General features: G+C 34.0%; 2 protein-coding genes across 3 annotated transcripts in view; one reads left to right on the plus strand and one right to left on the minus strand.

The window, feature by feature from the left end:
- LOC137646027 (innexin inx2-like) overlaps positions 1-6,203 on the plus strand; it is an 18,037-nt gene extending 11,834 nt beyond the window's left edge. The window contains exons 6-7 of one of the 2 annotated variants that reach the window (XM_068379158.1): positions 504-617; positions 5,536-6,199. In XM_068379158.1, the coding sequence (XP_068235259.1) occupies positions 504-617; positions 5,536-5,745 (324 nt within the window). In that variant the 3' untranslated portion in view covers positions 5,746-6,199. Of the gene's footprint in view, positions 1-503; positions 618-5,535 lie in introns of both variants that reach the window. The other variant, XM_068379159.1, reaches the window with a different exon arrangement.
- LOC137645500 (uncharacterized) overlaps positions 1-12,373 on the minus strand; it is a 202,643-nt gene that overhangs the window by 179,288 nt on the left and 10,982 nt on the right. The gene's annotated exons all lie outside the window — the stretch shown is intronic.

Here is a 12,373-nt window from a genome sequence, read left to right on the forward strand (position 1 = left end):
AAGTGTTGTTATTGAATATAAAAATTTCGTCATTCATTCATTCCGCTCTATCCCTAAAGCAAGGGGTCAGTTGCCCTAAAGTGTTTTCTCCAACCATTTCTGTCGAAAGCATCTTCTTCCAATAAAACCTTCTCATCCAGATCCTTCTTTACTTTATCACGTCTATATAACATACCTAAGTCATTTCAATCTCTCTATATATGTGAATATTTAAGTATTCATTGTAATACAGATAATTTCAATAATATTGAATATTGATGGCATTTAGAATCTGGTTTTGAGAGACCAGATTAAGCCTCGTCATTATTATATAAGAACACTCTATGTATAAATGCATTTTTCAACTAAATCCTTTGAAGGGTTGTACTTTGATGTAGGAAATAGAATATAAATTTTCTCATGAAATTTTCTTGCATTGTAGATTACAAGTTACCTATTGTGCCTTGTAAGTCTAGTTAGTGTATGTCATAATTTCTTATCAACAAAATATTTTACATTTGCAGATCTATGTTTTCCTCTGGGTCTGGTTAATCATCTTGACCGCAGTCACGAGCATCTGGTTCATTGGCCGCCTCCTCACCATCGTTCTTCCTCCGTTCAGGAATTTCCTTTTAAAGGTAAGCATCTTCTGCAATATTCAGTCTCATTATAGAAGACAATAGAAAGAGTAACTCTAGAAAACTCTTTAACACTCTCTCCTCCCTACTCCTTAAATCGTATTTTAAGGAGGTATAGACCTGCATTTTTTATATCACAAATCTTGTTACTATGCATGGTATTTAAGTAACTCTCTTCCGGCCATGAGTCCTAATACATTCTAACCCAGAAACTTAGATCTTCTGAATAGCAACTTCTAGTGTATGCCACACTAAATTATCAAACATTCTCAGAACTGGTCGTTGTGGTATGATAATAATTTTGTATTTCTCCGTAGTAAATGAACATCCTATACTCATTTCAGAACGATGTGATAAAACAGCTAACATTTCCATATTATATATATATACATACATACATACATATATATATATATATATATATATATATATATATATATATATATATATATATATATATATATATATATATCCCTTTTTGGGTGGAAATACCTTAACGTGGTAAATGGGTTTGCATATCGCCATGATCAGCAGCAAAGCTGCGTTAGTCAGGGCCCCATATACTAGGTTGGTTTGCTGTAAGCGATCAACCTAAGTCTTTCGCCATCACTAATCCGCAGTGGCCAGCGTGTTGATGAAAACTGACCAAATTCCCGACATAAATAAGGGCATGTCTGAGACCTTTGTCCTGCAGTGGACTAGAAACAGCTGCATTTGTTTTTGTTTATATATATATATATATATATATATATATATATATATATATATATATATATATATATATATATATATATATATATCGTTTCATATTAAAGATTGACGATGCTTGCCATGTCTATTCAAACCAAAGATAGTACATAATAAGTCGAATTGAAATTTTGTTCTACCCTGGGTCTCTACTGTCGTCAGAGCTGCATAGAAATTAATGAAAAACTAAACTTCAAATAATTAAGGACTCCTGTTCAAAGATGAAATATAATAGAATAACATCATCTGTCTTCTTAAGCAAAGAATATTTAGAATATTACTGAAAGTCTTGGTTTTCTCCTCTCTTCCAATATATTGGGATTATAACAGTCCCTCTTTGTTCTCTTCTCACCAGGCAATTCAACTGCTAGTGATTACACAAAAACTAGCTCTTTTGTAGAGCCAAAAATTTCATTCTCATAAGAAAAGAAACATTGACATATCCAATCTATATTTATCTTCCTCCATTTCATTGAATAAATCATACCTGTGTCATCAAGAGATTTAGCTTTCTAGGTCAAATCATTGCAACACGGTGGAAATTATGTGGCATGAAGTTGAATCCTAACAAAACTCACAATATGATTATAAGTAGGTCGAGGAAAGTTGCTTCTCAAAATCCTGATCTCAGCATTGATGATGTCCACCTTTTTCTTAAGATTACGTGATATGTCTATCAGTATATTTCACATATTGATGGGACTATCTATGCCCCTATTTGAAATAATTAATATTACATATATTTTGCCTTCAGTCAAGAGGTGACTATACAACCATTTTTTAAATTACGAATTCTCTTTGGTTTAGGTTCCTATTCTGAAGGGTGCACTCAAATACTCTTCCTCTTACCTTAATACTTCCGTTTCTGAAGGTTTGTAGGGAAGGCTGATTAAATAGCTTCATTTGATTCAATCTGTTCCATTTTTACCGTTTTCCCTGTTCGGGAGAGTTTTTTCCGTTGCATTTCATTGCATACTGACTCCAACAAGTTGGACGGTCTACTGATCGATGATTTAAAGATAATTTTTACGGTGTTTAAACTTCTTTGCACAGTGAAATTTATTTTATGTACAAACATCAATGCCATTAAATTGATGCGTCTTTTCTCAGTCGATTCTACGTGTGATACCTCCGTCATGCTTGGTTGTATTGTTTTCATGCACTTACTCTTTCTAAAAACAATTTCTGCCGCAAATTTAAGTATTGAAAAAGGAAAATTTTTGCTCTCAAACATACCAGGCCTTAAGGAAAACTTTCTCAACTTTCAGTGTCATGCTTCGAACTCGGACCTCTACTGATAGTTGAGACATTTGTCTCTGGAATTAAGTAGAAGGAATTCTTCACACTAGCCTGATGTTTATTTACCACCACAGTATAAGTCATTCTTAAAGCATGGGTGTTAACTATTGATTAGAATTTCTGAAATATTGTAACATATATTGTAAAGGTGGCAGTCATTAGTTAATTACAACCATTACAAGATTTTCGGTGATCAATCTATTCTGAAGAAGTGTTTTAATTCTTTCATATTACATTATTTTGAGTATTGTTCTCCTGTCTGGTGTTCAGCTGCCGATTCTCATCTTAATTTGTTGGACAGAAACTTACAGTCTATTAAATTTCTAATTCCTGATTTAGATATTAATCTTTGGCACCGTCGTTCAATTAGTTCATTATGCATGTTGCATAAGATTTTACATAACTCTGACCATCCTTTACATTCAGATCTCCTTGGACAATTCTATCCTGTTCGTAATACTAGGCAGGCAGTTAATTCTAATAGCCAGGCCTTCTCCATCATGAGGCTCAATACTACACAGTATTCTAGAAGTTTTATTCCAGGTAGTTGAATCAGTAGAACTTCGAAAGTTCAAAGTTGGAGGAAATGTTTTTATGTTGACCAGGGTGACATGAGTCTTTTTATAGTTTATATACGACATATCTGTTTTTGACGTTGTTAATAGTTTATATAGGACATATCTGTTTTGAAGTTGTCACTGTTTTTAGAATGATTTATTGTTAATTTATTCTCATCATTTATTTATTTCCTTATTTCCTTTCCTCACTGGGTTATTTTTCCCTATTGGAGCACTTTGGCTTATAGCATCTTGCTTTTCCAACTAGGGTTGTAACTTGGCTAGTAATAATAATAATAATAATAATAATAATAATAATAATAATAATAATAATAATAATAATAATAATAGTGTGATCACTCTATTTACGACCGTTTAAAAGAAAAGTGTTAAGCAAAGTCCCTTGGCCACTAGACATCTTTTGTTATCTTCCCCAAATTCATATGTCAATATGGGGATTAGATAGCCTCATACGTTACTGACCAGAGTGGCAGGTCTGCTTAAGCTTTCTGTCAATACTCTGACGTCTCCAGCTGACGAAGGAGTCTATAAGTATTTCCAGATTTTCCTACTATACTGTAGTTGAGGGTAAAGTCATTCGGCTTATTGACAGTTATGAACACTTACATAGCAATTGCCAATTAAGAAAAAATCAGTGTTTTCAATACAATAAAAAAAAACTTTGATTAAATTCCTGTGTCTATTGTGATGAGTTTGAATGAAACTGGATTGCTATAAAGACAACTGATGTTAAAGTTGACCATATTCCCTCAAGCTATTGAACTAGTCTGTACCAAAATATTTTGCTCACTCCATACAACAGAAAACTATAGAAATCCACAAAAATCATAACCCTTAGTTTGGTTACTCGTGTAGAAGGCTATGTCACGGAAAATGGATCAAAATCAAGAATTAGTACTTAAACTAGTTTCAGTGGAGCAATAAAATTTTATGAGAGGAACTGTGTTGCAAATAACTTAAGATTTTCTGAAGAAGATTATATTGGTAATTTGAAATCCAAACTAAGAGAAATAATTAATCTGTTATGGACAAACTTGGAATTCACTCTTTGGATATTGTAGTTACTAGGATACTTGTTCCCTCGAGAAACACCTCATCAAACTAGCCTTTTGTTCGAGGGACATGGTAAAGATACAAACTAATCAAGACAGATTCTCTGGTAAAAATACAGGTGGGTTTCCCATCTATTATATGATACTTTCTCTGACTTATGTACATTTTGTTTTTATTTTCTAATGGATTTTTTTTTCTGGTGAGTAGAACCTATGGAATACAGTTTCTGTTTAAATGAATATGTAAGTTCTGATTGCCAAAATGAGTAAGTTAATAATTCTTTATAAAAAAATATTTCGACTAGACTTTCTGCCAGAGTATGGTGATAGGAGGAATGTGTTTGTACATTTGATGTACTTTTTAATCTAACCAATTATATCCTACACAAAACGGACTATGGACAAACTCCAAACAAGTTCAAAGTTGGCAAATATACAAACAAATAGTCAAGCAATCTCTTGCGAGTTACTTATGAAGTATATCAATAAACGACTCGCGCCACCACCGAAATGAGTGCATTCTACCTGTTTTTCACAGCATCAGAATCGATATTCTTTCAAGATGCATGATATCACACTTCTCATTGTCAGAAGTCTTTTATTCCCTACTTCACTAATTTTTAAACGATATCTCGGGAGGAATTAGAAATGTTGAGTATGATTTCAAGCTGCAATGTTGTGGACTATCGTCCTAATTATTTTTATCTACTTCTTGTGTAGGCTATGCAAATATAATTTCATTGATATGTTCACTTCTGTTTCCAGATTTATTAGAGTATGCATCTTAACCTACTCCTCTTAGTCTTGGTCCGTTTTTCCATATAGAGATGTTATGTGAAAATTATTATAAATTTAATTTGTTGGGGGGTATGTTCTATATGAATATGTAATAGTGTCAATTTAATAATAATAATAATAATAATAATAATAATAATAATAATAATAATAATAATAATAATAATATTATTATTATTATTATTATTATTATCATTATTATTATTATTATTATTATTATTATTATTATTATTATTATTATTATTATTATTATTATTATTATCATAATGTTCATAACCAGAATTTAATTGATCTAGATTCAATATATAATTACGATCTTTATACCTGAAATCCAATAAATTATTACATTCTACATATTTGGGATTTTAGTTAAGAATAGATTCCACGTATCATAAGACATTATTCCTGTATGATTGATAATAAGGCTATTTGTCCCTTTCCTTGCAGTCGTACGTAAAAGAAACGAGGAGAGGGGACTTATTCATTATTCTCGGTCAACATTCAACCCTGAGCGAGTGGCTACTGTTGATTCAGCTGGCAAGAAACATGGACAAAACAGTTTTCAGCGATTTCATTCACGATTTTGCCCAAGACCTTTTCCACACGACTGCAACTCTTCGAGCGGATGACGTTAGAAAGAGGAAACTGCTGTCTTGAAAATGTCGTGACTTATGTTTGATATTGAAAAACAAAATGTATTAATCGTTTCTTAGCATTTAAGTTGTAAATTCTAATGGAGAAGAATAAACTGCCGTCTTCATATCTTTGAATTTTATACTTTCCTGGTTGGAGTCCTTGTGCTTGTAGCATTCTGCTTTTCCAACCAGGATTGTATCTTGGCTAGTAATAATAACTCTCAGCTCCCTTTGGGTTACTTTGTAAAATACATGTTGCTTTCCTTTATGGAATTATGTACTTCTACTTCTGCGTTGATCTATTATTTTCATTTATCGATTTAGAAGATCAAATGCACGACTCAGGACCTTTTGAGTATCTTTGTCTGAAAACAGATGATGAACTTGAACTATGTGTTTATTGCAAGTAAGGGGAAGTCATAAAAATCTCAGATATAATAATAAATAAAAGTAACATAAACCGATTACAAAATCTATTGGTTATTCAAGGAAAACCTCTTCTTAATCAAAATGAATTTGATATATCCATACAATCAAATGAGAAGAACAGTATTGATACGAAAAGGAAACAGTGAATATGGAAGAATATTTTTGGAAAAGGATATTCAGATTTAGGATCTTTTATCAGAATATCAGAAGTTGATATTTAACGGATGAAAAAGTATTGTAATCTTTCCTGTTAGGAAGGTCGGCCGCTCAAGTCAACTTTTTCTATCTTAATTATTTCTTTTTATTGCATCATCATCCACCAGTCCCATTTCACCCATATATCTCTCCTCACCACAACCACCCATCTGATCCGCTGACGAATCCCACGCCTCCTGTCACTGGGATGTTCTTAGCTATCTTGATTGGTTCCACCAAGATCTACATTCTTCTAATAACTTGACATTCCCCCCTTTTCAGAAGTAATATTCCAGCAAATCCATCTCACCATCATCTTCGTTCTTTCAAAAAGGTCCTCCTCTTTCCTCTGAAGTGCCCATTTTCTACCCTGTATAATTTCATGGGCCTAATAACTGTCTTATCGTGCCTCGTTTTGAGTCTTATTGGTATTTTCTTCTCCATTTTCTCCATGCTTCTTTCACTCTCTGCTTCACTGCTTTCTCAGTACCTCTTTTCCGTTATTGAACGCATTATTCTATTTTAACCCTGTATCATCTTCCACTCGTATGTTTACTTCTTCATGTCCTTCTCTACAACTAATGAGTTAACTTTTCCTTTCCAATGTTCACCTTCAATCACTTCCTGTCTATGGCTCCTTTCCATGCTAAAAACCTTCCTTGTAATTTTTCTTCTGTGTTTGCTACAGTGACTAAATCCTCTGCAAACACCAGTTCCCACAATTCTTCGTTGTTCCTTAATTAAGATGTCAAGTTTTCAATTATGACGAGGAACAAAAATAAACTAAGAGTTGATCCTTGACAGAGGCCATCCTCCTGAAGGAATGCCTGTCTCCCCATATTTTGTTTGTGCAGTGGTTCTAGCTCCATCTACCCCCATGCATCATCTTCACTAACCCTGCCAGTTTCTCCAGTACTCGTCTGTTTGTCAAACACCAATAGAATAACCTTCTTGGTACCGTGTCATTCACATTTCAACATCCACAAAACCCATGTAACTTTCCTGTTTCCTTCTAAATACTTCTCTTGTTCTTGCCTTACTATAAAAATACCATCCACTGTGCCCTTTCTTGTCATAAATGCAAACTGCTGCTTATGAATATCTATGAACTCTTTCAGCTTCCCTCTACTAATCTTTATAGTATCTTGAATACAAGATCTAAAGCTTTATTCCTCTGTAGTCCTCACAGTTAACAAGTCTCCTTTTTGTTTATAGAGTTTAACCATCTTTCCAATCCCTTGGCATTTATTCTTCATCCCAGATCTTTACCAACAGTGCATGCACCCACCCTTTGCCTAGACTTTCCAAGGCTTTAATCATTTAAATCATTTATATTGTTACTTCTATCTTTTCTTCAGCTTTATTTACTTTTCTTTCATCATGGCATTCTCGGCTTCAGTCTCTCTTGTTTGATATTGGTCTTTCTAATGGCAGAACATTTGCAGTTCTTCTCGCTCATTTTTAGTGTTTAATAATTGTGAAAAATAGTTTTTCCATCTCCTTTTCACTTCCTCTTCCTTAATTGAGATATTTCTATTTCCTCTTTGATAATTCCTGTCTCCTACATCCTACCTATCTTTTCATCTTGTCTATGCAATCCTGTAGATTATCATTTCTCCCTCCAGTGTTATCATCATCTCATATCATTCTCTCCATGTTTTCCCCTTTGCAATTGCTACCACTTTCTTTCTTTCCCCCTTTATTGGTCTATATTCATCTCTTGTTTGAATACTGTTATTTTCTTCCCACCTTCTTCTGGCTATATATACTCTTTTCCTTCACACCTGTTTGAATCTCTTGATTCCACCATCATTTTTATTTTTCCTGTTGTTGTTTACCACTTGTTCTCTCCCACACCTCTGTTAATGCTGGTGCCTCTCTTTTATAACATATCTCTTCAGATGATTCTGACATTCCATTGTGGTATCTCTCTTCTCTGACTCTTTACACTTTAATTCTGAACACACACACTCTCTCTCTCTCTCTCTCTCTCTCTCTCTCTCTCTCTCTCTCTCTCTCTCTCTCTCTCTCTTCAACTTCCAAGTTTTGAACCTCCTATTCCTAGCTTGGGCTTTTCTTTTCCTTTATTGCTTTCAGCCTAAAATCTGCAACTACCAGATTATGTTGAGCTGAAACGGATTCATTAGGAATAGTATAACAATCCATAATCATTTTCTTGTCTTCCTTTTTGACCAACGCATAGTCAATCCAAGCCTCGTTTTGTCCACTTTTATATATTGCCAGTTGACTTCGCTTCTTCTCAAACTGTGTATTCAAGACTACCAGATTCATAGATTCTGCAAATACCAATTATCTGTCACCTTCTGGTTTCTTCTTCTAAAACCTCTTCCTCGATGTATTCCTTGAAAGCTATCAGAACTGTCATCTACATGGGCATTCATGACCCCCAGAAAACTTAAACAGTTCACTTCTAGGAACATTTCTATATATATATATTTTCTTTTTAATTTCCCACTGATTTCCCCCTTCTCCTCTTCATAACATCCCTGTTGAGGGGCATATGCCGAGATGATGTGCCATGTTATCGTATTTTTCACAAACTTTAGACCCATGAGTCTTTCATTGATATGCTTGCCCTCTAAGACGTTTTCCTGCATATCTAGATGGTTAATCATTCCTACCCCTTTCCTTCTTATATCTTTCCCTGTATAACAAACTTTACTGTATATCATTCCCCAGGATTTCTTGCACTTTCCCCCTTCCATTTAGTCTCCTGTATACAGTGAACAGTGTGAAGAAGTAGAGGAATTAGAAAGAAATCATAATTATGAGAGTATGCACAAGAATAAAGGAGTAGGGATTGGAAGAAAGAGAGAGAAAAAAGAAAAATGTGATTAAGAATAAAGAGGGGGCATTGGTGGTGGAGATACAGAATGTCCTCAAACGTTGGGAAGAATATGTGAAGGATCTTTTTGAGTATGATAGGGGTGATAGACCTAGATTACATGTGCCAAAGACTGGTCAAGAATTACTGGAAGAGGAAATATTAGGTGTACTGAAAAAGTTAAAGAAAGGCAAAAGCCCTGGACATAAAACAATAGAAATGCTGCTGGCAAGTGGGAATTTTGGGCTAAGAAAAATTGTAGAATTGGCTAACAAAATATTTAACACAGGATACATTCCAAAAGACATGTACAGATCCATCTTCATTGCTATCCCTAAGAAACACAATGCCGCAGAGGGCAGTTTACACAAGACCATCAGCTCAATGGGCATAATAAAAAAAAATAATATTAAGAGTAATATTAAATAGAATAAAGTTGAATAAAACCAAAAGCTGCAGAAGAACAATATGGATTTACAGAAGGGAAAGGTACCTAAAATGTAATATTACCTGAAATGTAATATGTAACATGCACATGTTAACAGAGAGGGCAATAGAGGTACATAAAGATATTTCTATGTGCTTTATAGACAATGAAAAGGCATTTGATAAAAGCAGACACTCCCAACTTTTAAAAATTTTAAAGAGCTTAAATATTGATGGCAAGGACATTCGGTTAATTACCAACCTTTATTGGAGTCAGGAAGCTACAGGTAACATCAAGAATAATTCAACACCATGGATAGAAATAAGACAAGGCTGTCTAATGTCACCAGCCCTCTTATCTATATATGGAGAAATCTTAACGAAAAGTATATCAGGAATGGAAGGAATAGGAGTTGGAAAAGAAAATATTAATAATATAAGATTTGAAGATGATACTATGATAACAGCTGATTCAGAAGAGAAACTACAAACACTTCTTGGCATGATAAAAAACAAGAGTGAGACCATGGGACTAAAAACCATCACAAGAAAACAGAAGTGGTAGTAGTATAAAAAACTGGAACCTCCAAATAGCAACATCATAATGGACGGAGCAACAATAACACAAACATATGCCTTTATATATCTAGGTAGTATGATAACATATGATGCAAGATGGATCAAAGAAATATATATAAAAAAGAACACAGAGCAAAAAATGCCTTCAACAATCTGAAAACCCTATTGACAAACAACAGGATAGAGATTCAGACAAGAGTTAAAGCATGAAAACCTATGTATGGTTCACACTTACTTATGGCTCAGAGAATATGGACATTAAACAAGAAGTTGAAAAATTAAATAAATGCAGCTGAATTGTGGTTTTACAAAATAATGTTGAAGATCCCATGGACTGAGAGAGTAACAAAAGAGGAAGTACTGAGAAGAATGAATCAGGAGAGATCACTTCTAAAAGTGACAAGGAGGCAGATAGAATTTCTGGGACATGTAATAAGAGAAAAGATCGAAGTTTTGTGCTTTACGGGAAAGATAGAGGGGATTGATTGATTGATTGATTTAAAGTTTTCAGGCATCCAGATAGAGGGTAGAAGAACAAGAGGCTAGCAAAGTAAAAAAATTTCGGTTAGCTTACTGGAGGATGTAAATGAGAATGTAACAGCTGGAGAATTTATATGGAAAGCTAGAGACAGGACCAAGTGGAGGCAATTGACAACCCATGTCGAGGACATGGCACCTGGATAGATAGATACACAATCATAATATTCCTTCTCTGCATAACATCAAATAACTCTTTCATTTCCTGTGAGGCTATCAACATTTCAATTTCCAATTCCTATCTCCTCTTTCTTTTGCCAGTCTCCTCGTCACTATCTTTTTTAGCAGGAGTCGTAACTTCTGTGGTACCCTTTGCATATTTCTCACTACTGTCAGGGATACTACATCACCTTTCTTACGGATCACGCCTTATCACTATTGGAATCTTTTATTGACTCGAGATTCATTATTTAGTTTTAGCCAGTTTTCACACTCGGTTGGCTTGACCGGTTAGTAATTCTCCCCATTTATCGGGCTTGAGACTGGCAGGAAGTTGGACTGACTTGTTTTCCTACTAGGTGTGTTAAACAACAAACAAAAGAAACTTCTGCATTAAAGGAAACATTTGCGACTCAATCGTTGTAATTAGTTCTTAGTTGTAGCTAATATACAACTAACTCATCAATAATAAACAGTATAAATATCCTAATTGTATAAAAGCAAAATCTACATAACCAGCACCTATTTACTGTAGTTTTTAACAAATGAACGTTTATGGATCTCTCTCTCTCTCTCTCTCTCTCTCTCTCTCTCTCTCTCTCTCTCTCTCTCTCTCTCTCTCTCTCTCTCTCTCTGTTTAAATACACACACACACATGTATATATATATATATATATATATATATATATATATATATATATATATATATATATATATATATATATATATATATATATATATATATAGGCTATACGTGTGTGTGAATGTAATTATGATGAAAATGAAGTTACATGAGAATCAAAATTTGGTTGACGTTTCATACGTTATCACACAAAGAGCAAGACATGTCAACTATAGCTTGTATTATCAACCTTATGGCCTTGAGAAGAAAAAAAAAGTCGCCAGCGAAACCATAAACATTATTGTCTGTAACCAATCTCGAATTGCTTTAGGAGCATGAGTACGTGCCGGCACAAAGCCAAATCCCAACATCAAGAGATACTACCAGAGCACTTTATTTTTTCTCTTTGCAATACAAAGAAAGGGAAATATACTGTTGCAGCTACGTTGTTGGAGCAATTGATCGTTTTAAAAAGTAGTAGTCAGTATGTGCCAGTGGTAGCCAATATGACCAGTTATAATTCACTATCAACGTCACAAACATAAATCTCTAATGATACAAACCGTCTAATTTATTTTTCTTAAAGTTTACAATAACTTGGTATTGATATCTTAAAGCTAGATGCTTGAGCCATTAAAGAAAATAAAAAAAAATTATAGCACTTTCTCTTCTATTACGCATATATCCAATGCCTATTCTTTTTCAATTTTCACTATGAAGTGACCTCCCTTGTCACCCTAATGACCTAACTTTCTTGCCAAAACCTTTATACTTCCGCCCATCCACAACCCCCTCCCCAAAAAATTGAATAAATCAGTCTAAACTCAGGTCTGATAATATATTTTCCTTTCCTCTATA

This window comes from Palaemon carinicauda, chromosome 8 (assembly GCF_036898095.1).
Source record: "Palaemon carinicauda isolate YSFRI2023 chromosome 8, ASM3689809v2, whole genome shotgun sequence".
Classification (NCBI taxonomy): Eukaryota; Metazoa; Arthropoda; class Malacostraca; order Decapoda; family Palaemonidae; genus Palaemon; species Palaemon carinicauda.